The following is a 26724-nucleotide window of genomic DNA, read 5'->3' on the forward strand; positions in this document are numbered from 1 at the left end:
AAAATAGATGATGCAAATATGCTAATAACATAATTGAATAGTATTGATATATATATGCAGCAGAATGCTATCTTGCAGTAGATAACCTAATAACGGTGCTATCTACAATGGGCTCTACATATATTTAATCTAATCTCTAATCTACAAGGTGAAGTCTACGGTGTGTCTGCATCTGGCAAATACAGACAACAATTACAAGGGTTGGAATATAGCCTAACGTGCAAGTTTTTCCCAACACACACGGCTGTTGAACAAGACTATGTATGGGCTGATTCCAATGCTGTGATCCTCTGAATCACTGCAATGATAATATGCCCTGAGGCGTCAGCTGACAATGCATGGGAATGAGGGCCAGACCTATGTGGTCTGCCTTCACCAGCAGCCTCAGCAACACTGGGCTAGACAGTCTAAATCCACTATGTCACTGTGCACCTGGAGGCTGGTAAGGCAGGCGGGCGGGCAGGAGGTGGGACATTCTTTCAGGATGAGTGTCAGGGAGGGTAATTGTCTGCCAGGAGTTGGCCTCACAGATGGAGGCTCAGTGGGTTTGAAGGTTTTTTGGAGAGAGTCGGTATGTGGAGTCGACACACAAAAAAGAAAGACATAGAGGAAGCGAAAGAGTTATACAGAGAGGATGACAGTAGGGCTGGGCGATATATCGAATTCATTCGAATGTATGTTTTTGCGCAATTTTCCAAATGCCTGTATCGCAGAATCAAGTTTTTTTGGTATTTTTCGTTTATGTGGGTTTATGTCCGCTTGTTCTCATGATGTCTTTTTGGTTTCGTCTCGTGCACCTTCTCATTTACACCAGCGATCTATATAATGACGAGATGCTCATGTCTCCACTGGGAGTAGTTGTCCCAAAGCCGGGAAGGTAGGCGACAAGGTTCAAAATAAGCGCATTGGGCATATTTTGGACATATTTAGGCGAGAGTAAAACCTCTCGCTTGGCCTCTTTCTCCCAAGCACCTCCCCTTACCTCTCACAACGACAAAGATGAGCGATTACTTCTTCCTCTCTGACAAACGGTTTCAACTCGCTATTTGCATTTGAGGTTTGGTCCAACAGAAATGGGTCATATGGACACCGAAACACATGGAAACATTATTTGACTGTTAACTTTTCGAACAATACCCAGTTTGTTTCAACTCCTCAAATTTTGAGAAAACACTACTAAAACGGATGTACAAATGAACGTTCATTCTGGAAAATGTAGTCGCATTACGGTACCACGTATTGCTAGCAGCATTTACGTCAAATAAAGATTGTTATACTAGCTGTTTAGTCTGTGTTTTATAAATACATTTTCTGTAATGCCTGCTACATTATTATTGGACGTGCATTATGCATGTTTCTATAATAAAAAATAACAAAAAGGACATTTTTATAAAACAGACCTGAAAGCCAGATCAGTGATTATTCCAACAACAAAAAAAGCAAGTACAACAATTTTGATAAAACAATGAAATTATTAGTGGGTCTTTTGGTTGTGGAAGGCATATATCCAGCCTAGGTATAATTTCACGAGCTCTGAAATTCATTAGATTATTGCTGACTGTTTTAAATGCAGTGTATTTGACCTTTAACTGTTCAACAAAGCTTATTTAAAGAAACTATTGTTTTTAAATGTTGATGTATATCGTGAATTGCCCATAAGTTATATAAAAAAAAAAAAATGGAGATAAGAGTTTTAGGCCATATCGCCCGGCCCTAGATGACAGTGGATAGAAAGGTGGCACGAGAGAAAGAAAGACAGAAAGATGGAGACAGACCCATATAGAGATGGAGAAGGTGGGGGAGGTTGTGGGGGTGGATCGTCTACCCATCTGAACGCAATCAAAAATAATTCTACCCTTGGGGCATTTCTATGCTCTTGCCAAGAGCCCCCATCCCCCCCAGCCCCCTACCACACCCACCCCGGTTTGGGATCTCTCCTTTCCCCAAAGACTAGGTTAGGGTACGATCACAGAAACGTGAATATTAATCCACACTCACATGCATGATAAGTTCCATTCCACCATAATTAGTTCATCAAAAGAACTCAAATATATGCAAATGTTAATTAATCGAGTGCCGGGTGGGTGGAAAGGGAGGGGGAGTGATCTTAGCTGTGCGTTACAAAAAATATCTGGTGCTTATAGGGGTTCAAAATAGAGCAGATTAAACAGTCAGTCAAACAATAATACATTTGATCCAAGGGCCCTTTGAACATGGCAGGGTAAGAATCTGCACATTCTCCGAAACAAACCACCATTTGTTGAAATTGATTGGTCATGGCAATGGGAGAAACTCGTGGAAAGGGCATAGAAGAACTGAGTCCGTAGGGTACAGCTACAGAGAAAAAGCTATGCACGCGTTTTAAGAAAACTCTGTGCATCACTACTCCAATAAAAGAGCTGTGCCAGTTTGTTATAAGTCACAGGGTGAACTGCACAGTTTGGATAACAAGTACACTAAATCTTTCCCATCGTTAAACAAAATACAGAGGCCAACATTAACAAAGAATTACAAGCTTATCAAAGAGCCATCAGACATCAACCCCCCTTCGCAATCATTTTGGCCAACTCAGCAAACAGACAGACAACCCCCACATCCATGTTTCTCAGACCTCAGCCAGACACAGAGTAGACTCACTTAGGATGCAGCACCCTATTCCCTTTATAGTGCACACATTAAGACCAGACCCCTATAGGCCCTGGTCAAAAGTAGTGCAATATATAGGGTCCCATTTGGGACGCATCCTCAAACTAGCCAGCCAAGTCTAAAGCGCCATCATCTTGATCAACTTTACCTCAAACTCCTAAGAGTTTGATCTCCTCTGAGAGTTACAGTCTATCTCTGACTGACTCAGTGCTGTGACATTGCAGTAGTCAGCAAAGTCACCAGACAGAGCGTAGCGGAACAGAACTTAGGCTGGGCCTGCTGAGGAGCTATAAAATCCCAGCCGGTCATTAAGGAGACAGATAACCTCATACTTCAGACTGGCTTATCAACAGAAACAGCATCTGTCTGCATTTTAGTGGAGGACTCACTGTGTCCTAGAGGAGACATTAAAATACAGGACATTTTAGGGGCTTCGTGAGAGTCTTGTAAATTCACCATTCTCATCATGGTGTTAGGTTTTTACTTTATTTTGAGCCCTTCGGTCTCTGTGAAGGTTGGTTGGCCGTTCGTTGAGGCACATGACAAAGTTAGTTGGCATGAATCAAACTCTGCTGACAACACTCAAAGTCACGGACATGTCATCAAAGTTAGGATGAGATGTCTAGCTCTTTGACCACATCCAAATGCATGGCATATATACCAACACTGGCCAGCCAACTGGCATGAATACCGCATGCTTAGAGGACTCCTGAAACAAGATCAAATACTGTGGACTGGCTCTCACACAAACCCGTTAACAAGAACTCCATGTCTCTTCCTGGTCACTTTGAAGAGACCAGAGCTTGTCCATTAAAATCTCTATTTTTAATGTGAACCTCTCTCAGTACGAGAAAACAGCAAGCAATACTAGTAAAAATCTGCACACTCAATACTTAGTGAGGACGGAGGAAAATCCAGTGTTCAAAACACTTCATTCTGGAGGAGTTTGAGGCACATACTAACTATATGTGCACAAACACGCACACAACACTACTCTCATTGCTAAGACTTGTGTCAATACACCAGAGTACCACTTCCCCAGGGCTTATTACAGTTAAGCAGTATGGAGGCACCCACAACACTGTTAAAAATCACTGGATTGTTTGTTTAACCAAAGATAAATATTAATATGGAAATACGATATAAAGCTTGACCATGTAAAACAAACAGAATGCTAGAGCAGGACACTTTCACCACAAACTCCAGGTTATTCTGACTCTAGTCAATACTTTATGGTGATGGGGGTGATAATTGGTATAGGACCCTCCTTTTTTTCACAGTTTTGCCCATATTTTCTCTAAGTACAGTGATATCAGAGCTGTACTTATTATAATGTACCATGTGCCTGTAGTGTACGCTAAGCATGCCCAAGCCAACTCTACTCTATAAACAGTTGCTATAAACAGTTGCTCGAAGCTTTGTTGACACTACTTACACACAGTATAATATCACGCTGCTGACTAAGTAGAGCAGCAATATCAAATGTAGCCTGCAGTGCCCCCTTTCCACAGACCCAAAGATGGATTAGTCCCCGAGGGCGTCTGGTTATGACTACGCTAAATTGAGTATTAGGGGCTAGTAGCTGATCCATGCCAATGAGTGACCCCTCATGCCCGCCCCTCTCCACAGCAGCCCAGCTGTTCTGCCTACCATCCTGCTCCCCCTCATCATGTACAGAGATTCTGATCCCCACCCGCCACAAAACCCAGGCAAAAACCTGCCAACCCGCGGATTTGCAGCCTGCTGACAAAATTAGATGCACAGAGAAAAAACAACAAAGCAAATAAAAGCACTCATGTATACGAGTACAGGGAAACGTTTTTGCTGTATACAAAAATGTTCTAGAAACACAATCTAATAAACACATACACAAATGCACATTAACACAGAAGTACACAATGCCATCCTCTTCCGAAAATACACAATAAAATACTCCCCCACACAAAACATTGCAACCAAAACTGCACGTTAGTGTCTCCCTTCTTCCAGTTCATCGCCCCTCTTCCCCCATCACCTCATAGGTCACTAGACGTTCCAGAGCTTCTGTTCCTCCACTAGGGAATGACTGGGATCAATATGGAATAAACCCTACGTACAGGAATGAGATAATATCCACAGTACAGAATGCCTCTGCCAGGCAGCCACTGCTCCTGTCAGTGTCAGCTGGGCCAGCCTCGTGCTGCAGTGACAGCCTCTCTCCCTCTGTTCTCACCCAGAGAGGAGGAGTAGGAGGAGGAGAGGGGACGTGTGCTGTTTCTAAATCTCTCTGAGGCTCAGTGCTGAGACGTCAGGGCCATCCTAGTGCAGCAGTAGCAATGTTGACCTACTGTGCGTGTCTGCAGTAGCAACGGCTATTGTTCCAGAGACCTAGCTGAGAGAGAGAACACTAGCCAGCGCTAAAGCACATAAGAGCATGCAATAGAGAGAAGAAGTGAGAGAGAGAGAGAGAGAGAGAGAGAGACAGGCCCTCCTCCACTCATAGACAAACCCTGCCAACTACAACAGTTGTGGACAAGCCCCTGTGCGCTGCTCCTCCTCCTCTGCTTGAGCCCAGAATTAACTCTAAGTGCTCCCTGGCTGATCGGGAGCAGGGAGGGAGGGAGCAGATAGGGAAGGGGGAAGTCAAAGAAAGAAAGGGGGTTAGCTATTGACAATTGTATTTTACCTTTATTTAACCAGGTAGGCTAGTTGAGAACAAGTTATCATTTACAACTGCAACCTGGCCAAGATAAAGCAAAGCGACAAACAGAGTTACACATGGAATAAACAAACATACAGTCAATAATACAATAGAGAAAGTCTATATACAGTGTCTGCAAATGAGGTAGGATAAGGGAGGTAAGGCAATAAATAGGCCATAGTGGCGAAATGATTACAGTATGGCAAATTAAACACTGGAGTGATAGATGTGCAGAAGATGAGTGCGCAGAAGATGAGTGCGCAAGTAGCGGTATTGGGGTGCAAAGGAGCAAAATAAATAACAATATGGGGATGAGGTAGTTAGATGGGTTATTTACAGATTGGCTATGTACAGGTGCAGTGATCTGTGAGCTGCTCTGACAGCTGGTGCTTAAAGCTAGTGAAGGAGATATGAGTCTCCAGCTTCAGTGATTTTTGCAGTTCGTTCCAGTCATTGGCAGCAGAGAACTGTAAGGAAAGGCGGCCGAAGGAGGAATTGGCTTTGTGGGTGACCAGTGAAATATACCTGCTGGAGCGCGTGCTGTGGGTGGGTGCTGCCATGTTGACGATTGAGCTGAGATAAGGCGGGGCTTTACCTAGCAACGACTTATAGATGACCAGTGGGTTTGGCGACGGATATGAAGCGAGGGCCAGCCAACGAGAGACAAAGCCTGGGGAGGGGAGTGTAGTGTACATCCGCCCAGCTCCAGCCACACATTTTGAGTTGAGCGGGACAGGGGGCTGCGAGCTAAGAGGATTTCCAGCCCCTGAAAAAGAGAGGCTGCAGTCTAATAAAGTCACGCACAATGACTTGAATGCGGAAGTGGAGCGCTCCTGAATGTGAATCGATAATGTAACATTTCTGTTTTTATTCTGTGAGTAATAAGAGGAATTATAAACTGAGGGGGAGAGGCCACAGAGTGGAGGTTTTCTAAACTCTACAATTGTAGATTAAACTATGCTTTTCATCTATTGAGCAAGCTCCAGGCTACTTTAACCTTAGATCTATTAAAATATGGCTGTGAAATCTAATAACAGTTAAAAATAGATGAGGGGTGAAAGGTGAATAAGCTACCGGCCGCAGAATGTTTTTCCATGGACCATACGCTGAGGGTGCAGAGATGGAATTAGACTGGTGTAGAGACATGTTTCCTCCACACCAAGACAGGTGGCTACTACACACTTAAGATAAAGATGGTGGCTGGCTGTAGGCTACAACCTGTCACCATCTTTACCTTAGTGTGTATGTGTGTGTCTGTCAAAGCCACACACCGTCAGCCTGTCAGTGCCTGGAAGAGAACACCCACATCACCACCAGCCCCTTAACATGGAACATGCCTACCAAACCCCCATCACATACCAAACCCCCACCATTATTGCCTAATTACAGATCTGGAATGCTAGTTATTCATTGATGCTATGTGGTCCTGAATCCAGGGCCCACCCTGCTGCTGTCACACCCACATGACTGCCCTTACTCCCCACAAGGAACTATGTCAAATAGGGAATTTACATCTATACTACAGAACTCAATGTTTGGAATGTCTACCTTTCACATAAACGGTCATACCACACGGACAAACCACCCCCATACACGCTCATATAATGATATTACATTTCTTTTAAAGACAATTTATTCTACTGTGACCCTATTTTGGCCCTGCTGTCTGGTTGGAATCTTTGCATTGATTTACAGTCAATGGGGCATGTTGGGATTAGAAAAGGGAGGAAAAGTAATGTCTTCGAGCATGGCTGTTCTTAGACTACCCTCTATCCATCTCCTTCCTTGTGGTGGAAAAGAATCAAATCAAATTGTATTTGTCACATGCGCCGAATACAACAGGTACCTTACCGTGAAATGCTTACTTACAAGCCCTTAACCAACAATGCAATAAAAAAAACAAAAAAGTAACAATAAAAACAACAATAATGAGGCTATAAATGTGAGTAAATGTGTGCGGGTACAGGTTAGTCGAGGTCATTTGTACATGTAGGTAGGGGTAAAGTGACTATGCATAGATAATAAACAACGAGTAGCAGCAGTGTAAAAACAAAGACTAGGGTCAATGCAAATAGTCCGGGTAGCCATTTGATTAATTGTTCAGCAGTCTTATGGCTTGGGGACCTAGACTTGGTGCTCCGGTACCCCTTGCCGTGCGTGTGGTAGCAGAGAGATCAGTCTATGACTTGGATGACTGGAGGCTTCGACAATTTCTTGGGCCTTTCTCTGATACCGCCTAGTATTATTATATAGGTCCTGGATGGCAGGAAGCTTGGCCCCAGTGATGTACTGGGCCGTACGCACTATCCTCTGTAGTGCTCTCGATGGTGCAGCTGTATAACTTTTTGAGAATCTGGGGACCGATGACAAATCTTTTCAGTCTCCTGAGGGGTAAAAGGCATTGTCGTGCCCTCTTCACGACTTTCTTGGTGTGTGGAATTCTGTACATAACCTCCTCCCGTGACTAAAGCACCTCTCAGGGTGAGACAGAGGACTCTGGGTTGAGAGGAAGAGGGTGATAGTGTGGTCAGATGGGGAATGTTTTACGTTGTGTGTGCTGTAGTTAAAAGAAGCAGCCTAGTATACGTTTATAAACTCAAAAGGTTCTCTGTTCTTGAAGAGTTGAAACAGTGCATGTTTTGTCTCCCCTACTGTATATGGTTGGCGTGTGACTAGCGTTGTCATAATGCTCAAAGGTCCTCGCTGTCGACTGTGCATTGTGGTTTGTCTCTCACTACCCCAGGGCAAATGGTTGACAGTTCGAGTAGACAGTACACACCACATAGAGACTTAGACACACCCCAGCTATTTTTGAACTTTTCCTGGCAGAAAACAATATCTGATATATAAATACATTAATGTACACAAAAAAATGTTTTAAGCAAAATCTCATTTTTCAGACACAAGTGCAAACTTCACACTATCATTTCAGAGGACCACCTATTGAGATGTGCCTTTTGTTAAGTAAATAAGGTGATAAATCAGCTGAAGATTAGACTGGAGTAGGACCTGAGATGCAGTGCCTTAGACCGCTGTGCCACTCTGGATGCCCTTAGTGAATAGCCTCTTAATGGAAAATACACATTTAGCTATGTAAAGCTAAAGTGTTCCTAGCCTGAGCGGTGAATAAAACTGTGTGGCTCTAAAACATACAGGTTGCGTGTCAAATAGCACCCTATTCTCTTTATAGTGCACTACATTTGACAGGGTTAACAGTATTGCACTATATGTGGGGTACATTCACAGTGTGGCTCTGGGTCTTATACAGCCAACTACAGTGACTAGCATAAGCTCCATTACCCATACACTTGTTCAGACAACCCATGAGTCAGACAAGCCCACGCTAACACGATCATTACTGAAGCGTTCAGCCACATTAACCAGCCGCCATCGACGGCATTTCTATAGCTTACCACGTACGAGGCATTCATCATGGAAATCGACAATTAAATATATTTCTGCCTAAATAAGCAAATTTCCCCCAAAACGGGTGACTCATCAGTTCTTAGAATGAACATCAGTAACAATAACACACAACTGTAACAATAACACACAACTGCTTCATTACGTTACTGAAAAAAAACACATCCGTCTGCAAATTTTGTTTCATCATAATATTTGTATAGCACTAAATGTGTGCATTTGTGTGATAAAACTGTGCAAAGTGTAATCGTTACACTTCTCTCATACTACAGTATAGCTCCCTTTGGCATCCCTTTACTACTACTACTGACCGGAGAAGAGTTTGCCTTTGCTTGGGGGGTACCGATTTTGTCTGTCTCCCAGTCAAGGGGGTGGGATTCCCCTCCAGCACATCATCCCTGGGGGATTATCAAGCCAGTCATCTGATAAATAAGACAAGACACAGTGGCTCCCCTCTGCCAGATGGTGAAGCGTGATTCATCACTCCAGAAAACGCATTTCCACTGCTCCAGGAGTTCAATGGCGGTGAGTTATACACCACTCCAGCCGACACTTGGCATTGTACATAGTGATCTTAGGCTTGTGTGCGGCTGCTCAGCCATTGAAACCCATTTCATAAACTCCCAGAAAACAGTTATTGTGGTGACGTTGCTTCCAGAGGCAGTTTAGAACGCGCTAGTGAGCGTTGCAACCGAGGACACTCGGCGGTCCCATTCTGTGAGCATGTGTTGCTCCTAGACGTTTCCACTTCACAATAACAGCACTTACAGTTTAACGGGGTATCTCTAGCAGGGCAGAAATTTGACAAACTGACTTGTTGGAAAAGTGGCATCCTATGACAGTGCCACTTTGAAAGTCACTGAGCTCTTCAGTAAGGCCATTCTACTGCCAATGTTTCTATGGAGATTGCATGGCTGTGTGCTCAATTTTATACACCTGTCAGCAACAGATAGCTGAATCCACAAATTTTAATGGGTGTCCACATACTTTTGCATATATAGTGTACCTTACAAGACAAGTATTTCAATGTGAACACCCACAGTCAGTCTCCCTGTTCAGCCTTGTCTGCCCTGGTGTAATGAAGACCCTCCAGGGACCAACAAGGACACAGACACTGGTGACAAAATCAATGCGGTTTTACAGCTCCCCTCAATTAGAGATCTACCATCTGAATTATACATTGGCCCTCTTCCTGCATCTCACAGAGGAACAGGACTGGGTGTTTCAAGCTGAACAGCCTAAAGCTAGATTTTCACTAACTAATTCACACAGAGACAGTACTTAGTTGTTGCACATCCGGTAGATGTACATCATTGGCCGCTCCTCAGAGGAGGAATATCCTCAGTGAATTTCCTTTTTTACATTTTTATATCAACAACAAACAAAACAAAAATGGTAAAACATTTTAAAAGTGACCCTTTTTAGACCAAAATCTACTAAATACACTACAGGTCAGAAGTTTTATTATACCTACTCATTCAAGGGTTTCCTTTATTTTTACTATTTTCTACATTGTAGAATAATAGTGAAGACATCAAAACTATGAAATAACACATGGAATCATGTATTAACCAAAAGTGTTAAACAAAATATATTTTATATTTCAGATTCTTCAAAGTAGCCACCCTTTGCCTTGATGACAGCTTTGTACACTTGGCATTCTCTCAACCAGCTTCATGCTTTTCCAACAGTCTTGAAGGAGTTCCCACATATGCTGAGCACTTGTTGGCTGCTTTTCCTTCACTCTGCAGCCCGACTCATCCCAAACAATCTCAATTGGGTTGAGGTCGGGTGATTGTGGAGGCCAGGTCATCTGATGCAGCAATCCATCACTCTCCTTGGTCAAATAGCCCTTAGAGCCTGGACGTGAGTTGGGTCATTGTCCTGTTGAAAAACAAATGATAGTCCCACTAAGCGCAAACCAGATGGGATGGCATATTACTACAGAATGCTGTGGTAGCCATGCTGGTTAAGTGTGCCTTGAATTCTAAATAAATCAGTGTCACCAGCAAAGCACCCCCACACCACCTTCTCCATGCTTCACGGTGGGAACCACAAATGCGGAGATCAACCGGTCACCTACTCTGCATCTCACAAAGACACGGCGGTGCGAACCAAAAATCGCAAATTTGGATTCATCAGACCAAAGGATCGATTTCCACCAGTCTAATGTCCATTGCTCATGTTTCTTGGCCCAAGCAAGTCTCTTCTTATTATTGGTGTCCTTTAATAGTGGTTTCTTTGCAGCAATTCAACGATGAAGGCCTAATTCATGCAGTCTCCTCTGAACAGTTGATGTTGAGATGTGTCTGTTACTTGAACACTGTGAAGCATTTATTTGGGTTGCAATCTGAGGAGCAGTTAACTCTAATGAACTTATCCTCTACAGCAGAGATAACTCTGGATCTTCCTTTCCTGTGGCGGTCCTCACAAGAGCCAGTTTCATCATAGAGCTTGATGCTTTTTGCGACTGCACTTGAAAAAACCTTAAAAAGTTCTTGACATTTTTTGGATTGACTGACTATGTCTTAAAGTAATGATGGACTGTCATTTCTCTTTGATTATTTGTTCTGTTCTTGCCATAATATGGACTTGGTCTTTTACCAAATAGGGCTATCTTCTGCATTCCACCCCTACCTTGTCACAACACAACTGATTGGCTGGCTCAAATGCATTAAGGAAAGACATTCCACAAATTAACAAGGCACACCTGTTAATTGAAATGCTTTTCAGGTGACTACCTCATGAAGCTAGTTGAGAGAATGCCAAGAGTGTGCAAAGCTGTCAAAGCAAAGGGTGGCTACGTTGAAGAATCTGTGTTGTGTTATTTCATAGTTTTGATGTCTCCACTATTATTCTACAATGTAGAAAATAGTCAAAATAAAGAAAAACCCTTGAATGAGTAGGTGTCCAAACTTTTGACTGGTACTGTATGTACATCTACCTGAACACTACAGTAGGAGAAACCCCCGATCTTGGGTCTTGTTCATTCAAACCCCCTAACCATCAGCGACACTACTCCTCCAGAGTTGCAAAAGTTCACATTTGGATTCATGTACTCAAACCGTTTACAGTGTGAAACCTAATAGCTTATTAATCAATAAAAGCATTAATTTAACCATGCTCTCGCTGCCAAGGCAGCAGCAACTCATCCTGGGGTCCAAACAAGATTAAGGCGATTATATAAAAAATAAAACAGTACATCACACAACACACTACTGTACAATATATCTACAATAAAATCCATTATACAGCAATATAACAATATTACAATGTAGGTGTGTGTAGAGTGCATGCGTTAGATTGTGTGTGCTTATGCTTGTGTGTGCGCATGTGCGTCTCTTCACAGTCAATTCTGTTCAATAAGGTGTAGTTTGATCTGTATTTAAATCTGACTTTACTGCTTGCATGGGATATTTGATGTGGAAGAGAGGAGTTCCATGTAGTCATGGCTCTATGTAGTACTGTGCGTTTCCCATCGTCTGTTCTGGACTTGGGAACTGTGAAGAGACCTCTGCTGAGGGGTATGCATGGGTGTCTGAGCTGTGTGCTAGGCGTTTGAAAAGACAGTTCGGTGCTTTCAGTATTTCAATACCTCTTACAAAGACAGGTAGTGATGTAGTCAATCTCTCCTCTACTTTGAGCCAGGACAGATTGACATGCATGTTATTAATATGTTAGCTTAAGGGCCAGCGGTGCTGCTCTGGACCAACTGTAATCTGCCTCTGTTCTTCTTTGTGCCACTTGACTAGGACTAGGCAGTAGTCCAGGTGTGAAAACTAGGGCCTGTAGGACTTGGTTTGTTGATAGCGATGTCAAGAAGAGCAGTGCTTTGTTACAGACAGACAGATCTCTCCCCATCTTAGCTACCATTGCATCAATATGTTTTGACCATAAAAGTTTACAATCCAAGGTTACGACCAAGCAGTTTAGTCTCCACAACTTGCTCAAATTCCACATTCATTACAAGATTTAGTGAATGATTTGTCCAAATACAATGCTTTAGGTTTTTGAAATATTTAGGACTAGCTTATTTCTTTCCACCCATTCTAAAACTGACTACAGCTCTTTGTTAAGTGTTGCAGTGATTTCACTTGCTATGGTAGCTGGCATGTATGGTGTTGAATCATCAGCATACATAAACACACAGGTTTTACTCCGTGCCAAAGGCAGGTGATTGGTAAAGATAGAAAAAAGTAAAAGGGGGCAAGACAGCTGCCCTGGGGAATGCCAGACTACCTGGGTTATGTTAGAAGCACTTCCATTAAAGCCAGACTCAGTAAGTGCAAAATAAAATAATGCATTTTCAAATTTGGTTTATATCTCTCAGAGTCAGAAGATGGTGCCAACAGACATGGCAGCTCTGCTTCAAACTCCTAAGAAACTTTGCAGTATTACTTTTTTTGTGTTATTTGTTACATTATTAGCCCAGAATGTTTTTTGTGTTAGTACATACATCCGGAAATAACTTTTGGATATCAGAGCAGCAGTAACCTCACCAGCATTACATCCAGGAATACGACTTTCCCGAATTGGATCCTGTGTTTGTACACCCCAGGGCAATTTCACTTATCCCAGAGGCTGCGCTCCTAGATGCTGCCGGCGGAGAAGAGGTATTCGGAGTGGAATTCTAGTCCGACTCAGGAGGCAAGCACACCATCTACCACTTCCAAGTACATTACTCGCTAATGTTTGGTCTCTGGACAATAAAGTAGACAAGCTCAGGGCGAGGATCTCCTTCCAGAGACATCAGGGACTGTAACAATCTGTTTCACGGAATCATGGCTCTCTCCGGATATACTGTCACCGTCCATACAGCCAGCTGGGTTCTCAATACATCGTGCAGACAGGAATAAAGAACTCTCCGGGAAGAAGAAAGGAGGTGGTGTATGTTTCATGTTGAACTACTCATGGTGTGATTGTGACAACGTACAGAAACTCAAGTCCTTTTGTTCACAGACCTAGAATACATCAAATGCGGACCGTAATACCTCCCAAAATAATTATTTTTGGTTATAATCACAGCCGTGTAACCCCCCTCAAGCCGATACCACGACAACTACACTAGACTTTGTGCAAACTGAAAATCACAAATCCTGAGGCTGCATTTATTGTAGCTGGGGATCAAGCAAATTTGAGGAAGATGCTACCAAAGTTCTATCAGCATATTGACTGTAGTAATCGCGCTGCTAAATGCTAAAAAGGTCTATTCAATGCTTTTCTGACCAATTGGAATCCATGCTTTCTTTTGATTAATCCATGATTGTTTTGATCACGCGGACTGGAATATTTTCCAGATAGCCTCTGAGAATAACATTGAAATATACACAGACACGGTGACTGAGTTCATCAGGCGATGTTGTTCCCACTGGGACTATTAAAACCTACCCAAACCTTTGCCCGCTTTGAGGATAACACAGTGCCCACCAAGGCAACACGCTCCCAAGGACTGTGGGCTCTCATTCTCCATGGCCAACTCGAGTAAGACATTTAAGCGTGTTAACCCTCACAAGGTTGTCGGCCCAGACGGCATCCCTAGCCACGTCCTCAGAGCATGCGCAGACCAGCTGGCTGGAGTCTTTACGGACATATTAAATTTCTCCCTATCCCAGTCTGCTGTCTCAAATTGTTTCAAGATGTCCACCATTGTTGCTGTCCCCAAGAAAACAAAAAGGTAACTGAACTCAATGACTATCGCCCCGTAGCACTCACTTCTGTCATTTTGAAGTGCTTTGAGAGGCTAGTTAAGGATAATATCACATCTACCTTACACCCTAGACCCACTTCAATTTGCATACCACCCCAATAGATCCACAGACGATGCAATCCCCATCGCACTGCCCTATCCCATGTTGGCAAGAGGAATACCTATGTAAGAATGCTTTTCATTGACTATAGCTCAGCTATCAACACCATAGTACTTTCCAAGCTCATCATTAAGCTTGGGGCCCTTGGTCTGAACCCCACCCTGTGCAACTGGGTCCTGGACTTCCTGACGGGCCGCCCCCAGGTGGAGAAGGTATCAAAATTACCTCCACTTCGCTGATCCTCAACTCAGCCCCCTCCTGTACTGCCTGTTCACTCATGACTGCGTGGCAACACAGGCCTCCAACTCAATCATTAAGTTTGCAGACGACATAACAGTAGTAGGCCTGATTACCAACAATGACGAGACAGCCTACAGGGAGGAGGTGAGGGCCCTGGCGGAGTGGTGCCAGTAAAATAACCTCTCCCTCAACATCACCAAAACGAAGGAGCTGATCGTGAACTTCAGGAAACAGCAGAGGGTGCACGCCTCTATCCACATCGACGGGACCGAAGTGGAGCAGGTGAAAAGCTTCAAGTTTATACACATCACTTGCAATCTGAAATGGTCCACCCACACAGACAGTTTGGTGAACAAGGAGCAATAGCGTATACAATCACCACCTGGTACGGCAACTGCACCACCCACAAACGCAGGGCTCTCCAGAGGGTGGTGCGGTCTGCTCAACGCATCACCGGGGGCACACTGCCTGCCCTCCAGAACACCTACAGCCCCCGACGTCACAGGAAGGCCAAACAGATCATCAAGGACATCAACCACCCAAGCCACGGCCTGTTCACCCCGCTATCATTCAGAAGGCGAGGTCAGTACAAGTGCATCAAAGCTGGGACCGAGAGACTGAAAAACTGCTTCTGTCTCAAGGCCATCAGACTGTTCAATAGCCATCACTACCCGGCTACAACCTGGTTACTCAACCCTGCACCTTAGAGGCTGCTGCCCTATATACACACACACACACAGACATGGAAATCACTGGTCACTTTAATAATGGAACACTAGTCACTTTAATAATGTCTACATACTGTACCGCTTAACTCCTTTCATATGTACAGTTGAAGTCGGAAGTTTACATATACCTTAGCCAAATACATTTAAACTCAGTTTTTCACAATTCCTGACATTTAATCCTAGTAAAAATTCCCTGTCTTAGGTCAGTTAGGATCACCACTTTATTTTAAGAATGTAAAATGTCAAAATAATGAGAGGATTTCATTCAGCTTTTATTTCTTTCATCACATTCCCAGTGGGTCAGACGTTTACTTGCACTCAATTAGTATTTGGTAGCATTGCCTAAAAATTGTTTAACTTGGGTCAAACGTTTTGGGTAGCCTTCCACAAGCTTCCCACAATAAGTTGGGTCAATTTTGGCCCATTCCTCCTGACAGCTGTTGTAACTGAGTCAGGTTTGTAGGCCTCCTTGCTCGCACACGCTTTTTCAGTTCTGCCCACACATTTTCTATAGGATTGAGGTCAGGGCTTTGTGATGGCCACTCCAATACCTTGACTTTGTTGTCCTTAAGCCAGTTTGCCACAACTTTGGAAGTATGCTTGGGGTCATTGTCCATTTGGAAGACCCATCTGTGACCATGCTTTCCCTTCCTGACTGATGTCTTGAGATGTTACTTCAATATATATCCACAATTTTCCTGCCTCATGTTGCCATCTATTATGTGAAATGCACAAGTGCCACATGCAGCAAAGCACCCCCACAACATGATGCTGCCACCCCCGTGCTTTACGGTAGAGATGGTGTTCTTTGGCTTGCAAGCATCCCCCTTTTTCCTCCAAACATAACGATGGTCATTATGGCCAAACAGTTCTATTTTGTTTCATCAGACCAGAGGATATTTCTCCAAAAAGTACAATCTTTGTCCCCATGTGCAGTTGCAAATTGTAGTCTGGCTTTTTTATGGCGGTTTTGGAACACTGGCTTCTTCCTTGCTGAGCGGCCTTTCAGGTTATGTCGATATAGGACTCGTTTTACTGTGGATATAGATACTTTTGTACCTGTTTTCTCCAGCATCTTCACAAGGTCCTTTCGCTGTTGTTCTGGGATTGATTTGCACCAAAGTACGTTCATCTCTAGGAAACAGAACGAGTCTTCTTCCTGAGCGGTATGACGGCTGAGTGGTCCCATGGTGTTTATACTTGCGTACTATTGTTTGTACAGATGAACGTGGTACCTTCAGGCGTTTGGAAATTGCTCCCAAGGATGAACCAGACTTGGAGGTCAACAATTTTTTTTCTGAGGTATTGGCTGATTTCTTTTGATTTTCCCATGATTTCACACAAAGAGGCACTGAGTTTGAAGGTATGCCTTGAAATACATCCACAGGTACACCTCCAATTGACTAAAATTAGCCTATCAGAAGCTTCTAAAGCCACAACATAATTTTCTGGAATTTTCCAAGCTGTTTAAAAGGCACAGTCAACTTAGTGTATGTAAACTTCTGACCCACTGGAATTGTGATAGATTATTGCACTGTGTCTATAAACAATTGTTGGAAATATTACTTGTGTCATGCAAAGTAGATGCCCTAACCGAGTTCCCAAAACGATATTTTGTTAGCAAGAAATTTGTGGAGTGGTTGAAAAACGAGTTTTAAATGACTCCAAACTAAGTGTATGTAAACTTCCGACTTCAACTGTATGTCCTGTATTCTATTCTACTGTATTTTAGTCAATGCCACATTTCTCATCCTAATATTTATATGTTTCTTAATTCCATTATTTTACCTTAGATTTGTGTGTATTGTTGTGAATTGTTAGATACTACTGCACTGTTGGAGCTAGGAACACAACCATTTCCCTACACCCGCAATAACATCTGCTAAATATGTGGATGTGACCAATAAAATTTTAAGTATTCATTTGACTTATTCAGCGATTTGATGCCACAGCACTGGAAATACTGGTGCTTTTTTCAATTTTCCCCTCTTCAGGTGTGTTTACATTTTGCAGCTGATTTCTCAGTCAGGCGACTTAAGGGCTCGAGTGTAGCCAAGATGTAAACATCACTCCTCGTGTGAGAGAGGTTACAACTCAACTGTCACTCTGCCGTAGTTCCATTTAGCCTTGCATTCATTCATTCCAGTCAGACTATAACCAAAGACACTGGTAAGAGTACTTTTTGGAATAAAACAATCAATTATTTATGTTATTAGCAATTATATTTTACACTTTGTTCTGTTCTGGAAAATAGCTTGTTTCTGCTGTTAGGTTCTAAATTAACCTAGTAAAACTCAAGAAGATTAGTAAAGCTTAAACCAAACCATTGGGTCAATACAGCTGCATCAGACAAAAGACATTCACACAAGCAATGATATTTAACCCTTTGTCCTATGCGGAGTCTCCTCCTACACATCTGAAAAGCCAATGCATCCGTTGCTTGACAAAACCTTACTGATACCTGTCCTTCCTCAATTCATCTGACCTGACCTGACCTCTTCCCCAAAGTGCTCACTCCTCTTATCAGTGCTGCCACATGCAATCGTTTTCCTGCACTCAGCACATTCCAAGCTTAATTGCGCCCCCGATATACCTTCCTCCTACAGATAACCATTAACTTCTGGTGTAAACCCTCTCTAGCCCATTGCACTCAATATTTCAATAGGATACCTGATAATTAACCCCATTTCAAGTTTTAGAGGTCAGAACCCAGAATCCATCACTGCCAACCTGTTCTGCATTTTCTGTAGTGTTTAGCTGTGTTCTGCCTGTTGGCTAGACAAGGCAGCTACTAGTAGCCAGCAAGCAATCTAACAGTTAGCCAATTTTAGGCTTGTCGTAATAAAACAATGCTTGTTTTCATTTAATGTATTTCCGAAACCTTTTGAATATATTTGTCTTAGCAAATTAGTCTTCCTTCCACAACATAAATATCCAAAGAGCTAACGTCAGAGATGTCAGATCGTCACGTAATATAGCTAATATCTAATGACCATATTAATTTATCAATATTTGTAGCTAAGTTAGATTGATAGCTATCAGTCATAGCTAGTTCTATGAAATATTGAAAGCAAATAATATTACCATCTACTTATTGCTATTATTTTTTGTTGTACTTTTTACCCCCTTTTCTCCCCAATTTCGAGATATCCAATTGGTAGTTACAGTATTGTTCCATCGCTGCAACTCCCGTATGGACTCAGGAGGTGAAGGTCGAGAGCCATGCGTCCTCCGAAAGATGACTCCGCCAAGCCGCACTGCTTCTTGACACACTGCTCGCTGTGCCGCACCAATGTGTCGGAAGACACACCGTACAGCTGGCAACCGAAGTCAGTGTGCATAAGTGCAAAATGATTTATTTATTCCACAAATAGTTAAATGTTTATATGAAACAAAATTATTGAACAAATCATTTGAAGGTGTGTAACTAGATTTATTTAGACATAAGACAAGATTCATGAGTGAAAGTATAAGGTACACTACATGACCAAGTATGTGGACATCTTCTCATCAAACGTCTCATTCCAAAATCATTGGCATTAATATGGAGTTGGTCCACCCTTTGCTGCTATAACAGCCTCCACTATTCTGGGAAGGCTTTCCTCTAGATGTTGGAACATTCGTGAGGTCGGGCGATTAGGCCTGGCTCTCAGTCGGCGTTCCAATTTATCCCAAAGGTGTTCGATTGGAGGGATGTTATCGCTACATTAGTGCTCAGGGCTCTGTCCAGACCAGTCAAGTTCTTCCACATCGATCTCAACAAATCATTTCTGCATGGACCTCGCTTTGTGCACAGGGGCATTGTCATGCTGAAAAAGTAAAGTGCCTTCCCCAAATTCTTGCCACAAAGTTGGAAGCACAGAATTGTCTAGAATGTCATTGTATAATGTAGAGATAACATTTCCCTTCACTGGAACTAAGGGGCCTAGCACAAACCATGAAAAACAGCCCCAGACCATTGTTCCTCCTCTACAAACAACTTTACAGTTGCCACTATGCATTTGGGCAGGTAGTTCTCCTGACTTCGACGGACAAATCTGGGTTTGGCTGGACTGCCAGATGGCGAAGTGTGATTCATCACTCCAGAGAATGAGTCCAATGGCGGCAAGCTTTACACCACTCCAGCCGACGATTGGCATTGCATATGGTGATCTTAGGCTTGTGTGCGCCTGCTCGGCCATTGAAACCTATTTTATGAAGCTCCCGACTAACAGTCCTTGTGCTTACGTTGCTTCCAGAGGCAGTTTGGAACTCGGTAGTGAGTGTTGCAATCAAGGTCAGGCGACGTTTATGTGTTTACGCACTCGGCGGTCCCGTTCTGTGAGCTTGAGTGGCCTACCACTTCGCGGCTGAGCCATTGTTGCTCCTAGACAATTCCGCTTCACAATAACAGCACTTACAGTTGACCAGGGAAGCTCTAGCAGGGCAGAAATATGACGAACTGACTTGTTGGAAAGGTGGCATCCTATGACAATGCCATGTTGAAAGTCACTGAGCTCTTCAGTAAGGCCATTCTACTGCCAATGTTTGCTATGTAGATTGCATGGCTGTGTGCTTGATTTTATACACTTGGCTGAAATAGCCAAATCCACTAATTTGATGGAGTGTCCACATACTTTCGTGTATATATAGTGTATATTTACAGGTGGATTTTTTTAAATAAAAGTTATTTAACCTTTATTTAACTAGGCAAGTCAGCTAAGAAGAAATTCTTATTTACAATGACGGCCTACCCGGCCAAACTCTCCCCTAACCCGGTCAATGCTAGGCCAATTGTGCGCCGCCATATGGGACTCCCGATCACGGCCGGTTGTGATACAGCCCGGGATCAAACCTGGGTCTGTAGTGATGCCTCTAGCACTGCCTTAGACTGCTGCACCACTTGGGAGGCCTTGTAGAGGGGACTGTACAATACATTTTCAATAACATGAAGTTATGTACAATTGCTATTTATAAGTAAATGAGGTCTATTTAATTGAGTAGAGGGGACTGTACAATAACACAATGGTGGTTATTTGTGATTATTATTTACAAGAAACTATAGCAACGAATTGTTAGCTATTGTTATTCAGTGTGTATGTGTGCTTATGCGTGTGTGTGTTTGTGCATGCGGACATAAGGGTTTCCATTCATTGTAGCCGTTCAGATCCTAGGGAGAGGGAGGAAAAGACATCTAGAAACACTGTTTGACCCTACTTTTTTAAAACACTATTTTTTTTTTTTATCTTATCACTCATACTTAGCCCTCGGCTGACGTGCCTGAACCAGCTCCTGGATGTGTGGTGGTGGAATGTCAGGGAGAAGGCTAAGATTCCTTGGGTCACTGGCTACATGAGGGATGATCCTTGGCATTCCTACGTTGGATGCCAACCTCTGTCTGACCACACCTGCTTGCAGTTCAGGGAATTAACTGTAGGGTTTTGGAGTCTTCTTCGCAAACACTGTCTATATTCTCTGTAGTAGCTGAGGTTATAGAACACAGAACAGCAAAAGAAGAGTAATTAGTATAACAATATTAAGATACATGCAGTAAAAATGTCCTGCTGCACTGAACAAGTATGGGCAGGTTCTGGTTCTGACCGGAGATGTACATAATAGTCTGCATGTACATAAAAGGCCAGTGCCCAGAACACCAGGGAAACAGGAATCACTCACATCTTGTTGCCAGCTTTGTTCCTCAGAGCAGACCTCTCTCAATGTTGATTGTAGTCCAATGCTGCCAGGCGTGTCCTGGCCTCATATGGGTGGTGTGAAGGCAAACCTCTTGCTGGCATACATCAGAATGTGATTCTGGAATTCCTCCAGCTCGCCTTGTGTGTTGTCTCAAACATATAAAAATATATGACACATTTACAGTACTTAAAAGCCAGGTATTTGGGGATATATCTTTAAGTAGGTCTGCAATGTACTTTAAACATATTTTTTTAAAGCATGGTTTTGAGACCTACCTTACACAAAAAGGAGGGATGTAGTAAGAGCTGTCCACCTCCGATGTCACTTCCTCATCCTCTTCTGATGGGATCCACTATCAACTGATGTCACATCCTCTTCCATTTCCTCTTCTGATGTCCTCTACCCAATCAATACTACAAGAAATAGCAGAATGAAAAGGGTGCATGAGTTGATAATCATATACAGTTCTAATAGCAATTAAAACAGGCCTGTCCTCCCTTTAGACCATTTGTTACAGATTGAAATACTGTAGCTGTAGGAGACAATTCGGAGTATCAAAAAAGTTACAAATCTACAAAATGAAATGTACTTTCACACTGCTTACAATATAGTTTATACTGATTCTGATCCACGCTGATGATACTGGCAGTGTCTGTGTCACCAATACTTATTTGGGTCATACTTACAGTGCATTCGGAATGTATTCAGACCCCTTCACTTTTCCACATTTTGTTACGTTACAGCCTTATTCTAAAATGGATTAAATTGTTTCCCCCCCTCAATCTACACACAATAACAAAGCAAAATAACACACAATTATTTTGCAAATGTATAAAAATAATATCACATTTACATAACTATTCAGACCCTTTACTCAGTACTTTGTTGAAGCACCTTTGGCAGCAATTATAGCCTCGAGTGTTCTTGGGTCTGACACTACAAGCTTGGCACATCTGTATTTGGAGAGTTTCTCCCATTCTTCTCTGCAGATCCCCTCAAGCTCTGTCAGGTTGGACAGGGAGCGTTGCTGCACAGCTATTTTCAGGTCTCTCCAGAGATGTTCGTTCGGGTTTAAGTCCGGGCCATTCAATGACATTCAAAGACTTGTTCCAAAGCCACTCCTGCGTTGTCTTGGTTGTGTGCTTAGGGTCGTTGTCCTGTTGGAAGGTGAACCTTCACCCCAGTCTGAGGTCCTGAGCAGGTTTTCATCAAGGATCACTGTACTTTTCTCCATTCATCTTTCCCTCGATCCTGACTAGTCTCCCAGTCCCTGCAGCTGAAATACATCCCCCAGCATGACGCTGCCACCGCGCTTCACTGTAGGGATGGTATTGGCCAGGTGATGAGCAGTGCCTGGTTTCCTCTAGACGTGACGCTTGGCATTCAGGCCAAAGAGTTCAATCTTGGTTTCTTCAGACCAGAGAATCTTGTGGAGTGCTAGAGAGATGGTTGTGCTTCTGGAAAGTTCTCCCATTTCCAGAGAGGAACTCTGGAGCTCTGTCAGAGTGACCATCAGGTTCTTGGTCACCTCACTGACCAAGGCCCTTCTCCCTTGATTGCTCAGTCTGTCCGGGCGGCTAGCTATTGGAAGAGTCTTGGGGGTTCCAAACTTCTTCCATTTAAGTGAGGCCACTGTGTTCAATCCTGCGAGAAAAATTTGGTACCCTTCCCCAGATCTGTGCAGACCCAATCCTGTCTCGGAGTTCTACAGACAATTACTTCCACCTCATGGCTTGGTTTTTGCTCTGACATGCACTGTCAACTGTGGGACCTTACAGACAGATGTGTTCCTTTCCAAATCATGTCCAATCAATCTAATTTACCACAGGTGGACTCCAATCAAGTTGTAGAAACATCTAAAGGATGATCAATGGAAACAGGATACACCCAAGCTCAATTTCGAGGCTCATAGCAAAGGGTCTGAATATGTATGCAAATAAGGTATTTTATTTTTAAACATATTTGCAAACATTTCAAAAAACCTGTTTTCGCTTTGTCATCATGGGGTATTCTGTGTAGATTGAGTTTAAAAAAAAAATACATTGTAAAGGCTAATGTAACAAAATGTGGAACAAGTAAAGGGGTCTGAACACTTTTTCCGAATGCACTGTATGTGAAAAAGAATGACAGTAATCAGTATCCCAAATTGTATCATATGCGAACAGAATATACATGTTTGAATGAAATGTTCATATTTTGCACGTTTTCTAAATTACATTCAAGATACCTTACATGTCATGTATGGATACGAATATATCAGGATCTTCTTTTAGAAAGTCATGCCCACTGTAAAATAATATGACACTCGAGTAGGTTAAAACTGCATTCAAGTAAAACATTTTGGGGCTAATATTAGTTCGAAGTCATGCTATCTTACCTGGCTAACAGTCGCGCTTGACGCAATTCCAATGGGCTAGACAGAGCATGCACTTCAAATGCTCCATCTTTGGCAGGGGTGGATGGACCTCTTATTCCCTTCTGGTAACTATGAGGAAAATACTAAAGGTATTGCCGCTGCAATATCAACCACATATTCTCGAAATTACCGACACTATTTGACAAACTTTCCTGGCCTTGTAAATGAGTTGCTCAATTTTTACATAACGTTAGCTAGCTAGCCAGGCTGGGCAGTAATGTTACACATCACACAAACGGTAACAAATGGACAGTTGGTGTAATAAGCGGTGGTTTCATTGTAGCTAGCTAGCAAAGAATAACAGTGCAGAGCACTTCACTTTGTACTGGTAGCTAACAACTTTGTAACCATTTACAACTACTTTGTTTCAAAAGTGTCACTGTTAGAAGTAGACGTTACATAAATAGTTAGCTTAATTAGGTTGTTTTGCCGGCTAGTCATTGACGAACACATCAGCTAACGTTAGCTACAAGGAAGAAAGTGGGTGTATCTGTCAATGTCAAGCATAACTGCCCAGCAGAAATGCATTGCGTCTAAGATGGAGTTGACTCGAGCTCCCGCCAACTTTCAAAACTCACCGATATTTACTCTTGACCTCCCAATATCTTGTTGTTTTTGGTTAGTTTTTTTTTTCTTCGGTTGATAGTAACACTCAATCTTGGGTAGCCGGGCGTTTGTCTGCCATTTGATCAGTTCACTACTAAGAAAATTGCAGCGTTGTACGAGGGAGCTGTCTTGTCGCAAGAACAATGATTCAGATATGTCTTGCAATGTACGTCTGACGCAAACGCATTCCTTTTATTTTTTACCCTAAACATAAATAATTAATATAAACAAACTGACACGGAGTCTTGCTTTAAAGAACACCCTCTGTGCTGGTAGACAGGTAACTCTCAAAGACCGATGGGAAGTAAGGCTTGTGTTTCGGGGGACGCATGGCTCTCGACCTTCACCTCCCACTTTTTGATAAATGGCCCGAGGAGGTCCTGACGTTTCTTTCGCCTCGAGTGGTTTATTAGACCTCTAAGACCGATGGGAAGTAAGGCTCGATTGATGGTTAAAATCTGAACGCCAGTTTTGATATAGTACTGAGTACTCACATTGTAATCTACATGTGTTTTTTTTAATTGAGCTGTCCTCTTGGCCAGGTCAAAGTGGTCTTTTGACCTCAATTTTGACCAAAATCAGGACTCTAAATATATTTTCCTATCTAAGCAAATTTAGTATCAGCTGTTCTTCTGAGTTTCTGGTGCACAGGTTGTCTCGGTCATGACAAGTACATGACTACATGCCCCTGTGTAGCTATTTTTCATACATTTATTCATTTAGCAGATGTTCTTACAGTCAACCATCCAGAATAAGATTTACTTATTTAGGTAAGTATTAGCTAATTTCAAGAGAGAATGATAGTGGATACATGCCAAAAGGTTTTGCATTAGACTCTTAAACAAACACACATTTTGAGGACCACCCCCAGAGAGGGACATTTTGGGTGTCCTTCACTCTGCCTGTTTTGAAGACGTGCTTTATTAAAAATCTCTTGCTTTTGTGGTAATTATATCTGTATCAATTAGGTGCCCAAACCAGCCAGCACCATGCTGTTTAAATTTTGGCCAATTCAGTCAGTTGGATTCCAGTTTGGTTATTTTGAGAAAGAGGGGGAGGGGGACACTCAAATCCCTTCCTAGGGAGGGAGTATGAATGAATAAATAAATTAAAATATGAGGGGCTCCATTAACACCCCACACATCAAAGGGGGAAGCTGGAAGGGGAGCACTGTACATACTGTGTGTATGCGTTGCGTGTGTCTACACACACTTTCAAGTTTTTATTAGTCATATGTACGGGATACACCTAGTATACGCCATCCAACAAAATGCTTATTTGCAGGTTCCTTCTCAACAATGCAACAGAAATAACAAATAATAAAACTTAACAGGAACAAAGTAAATGTCTCAGTAAAATAGAACAAACATTTTAGCATAATACAGGAAGGCACAATTTATGGTCCAATATTTACACACGTTTTGGTGAAGACGGAATTGGGGGGCACGTGTGTAAATTGTGTGTGGGGCAGTGCCTGACAACGAAACTAACTGGAACACACCAGGGTGGGGGTGGGTTATGGGGTGAGAAATTACTGTACTGCATGTGGGGGGTAAAGTGTGACACCAGGGCCAGCGGGACAACAGTAGAGTAGAGTGAATTCTGACCTGGGGGCAACGGGAGCGAAATTACAATTCACTAACTGTATAAACCTAACCTCAGGATATGATACACCACAGATGACACACACACATTCATCAGCACTGTCTGTGTATCTCTGTCAACAAACAAACACTGTCACACATATGACTCCGGGCATTTAGGAACTGTCAGTTTAAGTCTGTCACTAGTCCTTTTACATCATAGCAGAATGAATGACTGATCGTGACCTAGATTAATCACCTAATAGTTTTAAATCAGGTTTACTCTACATTAACCTGCTCTTCTCCACTCCATTCGCAGGAGTCAAATAGATAAAGTAGCACATACAGACAGAGCAACCATATTGACATTTGAAATGGCAACCATTTTCCTTAAAAGAGGGACAGCTAAAGTGAGAACAGGACGAGTTTGGATGGTGAATGATGGCACGCCTGAAGACCAACAGTGAGCTTGATTTAGGTCAACAGACTACCTCATCTGTGTGAAGTCGAATGTAATCAAACATCTCACAATAACTCACGAGGAAGCAGCGGAACAATGAGGTGTGAATGTATAAATGTCAGAGGGCTAGTGTCATGCGTAATAGACACAAACACATGGAATTCAAGCAGACCGTGTGAAAGCACACCTGACCCCTCTCTCTGTCATCTTAGAAATGTCCAACGCAGCCGTTTTTATCTCAATATCAAATCGTTTGCAGGTAACAATTAAGTAAGTACCTTACTGTTATTGTTTTCAGTTAAAATGGTCAAAAATAAACAAAAACAGCTTCTTAGCAAAGAGCAATTTCCCCAAGCAAGTATTTAGCTAGTACTGTCTGGGAGTGGTCTGAATGGGGAATGGAAAACTAAAAACTATCTGTTATTGGCAGAGAGGTTTGGAACGCTCTTATTGGTATATTAA

At 42.6% G+C, this 26724-nt stretch overlaps 1 protein-coding gene across 9 annotated transcripts in view; it reads right to left on the bottom strand.

Moving 5' to 3' along the window:
- Positions 1 to 26724, bottom strand: part of LOC129815393 (nck-associated protein 5-like) — a 112361-nt gene that overhangs the window by 55758 nt on the left and 29879 nt on the right. For 2 of the 9 annotated variants that reach the window (XM_055869185.1, XM_055869184.1), the window contains exon 1: positions 20764 to 20876. The exons of 3 other annotated variants lie outside the window; for them this stretch is intronic. Coding sequence is in view for 4 of the 6 variants with exons in the window: in XM_055869178.1 (XP_055725153.1) it covers positions 20784 to 20876 (93 nt within the window). In the remaining 2 variants the exon portion in view is untranslated. Of the gene's footprint in view, positions 1 to 20763; positions 20988 to 21179; positions 21611 to 23429; positions 23546 to 23574; positions 23683 to 26724 lie in introns of those variants that run through there. 4 more of the 9 variants (XM_055869178.1, XM_055869179.1, XM_055869175.1 and 1 more) reach the window with 4 other exon arrangements.

The sequence above is a fragment of the Salvelinus fontinalis genome, chromosome 18, assembly GCF_029448725.1.
Source record: "Salvelinus fontinalis isolate EN_2023a chromosome 18, ASM2944872v1, whole genome shotgun sequence".
In the NCBI taxonomy this organism is placed as follows: Eukaryota; Metazoa; Chordata; class Actinopteri; order Salmoniformes; family Salmonidae; genus Salvelinus; species Salvelinus fontinalis.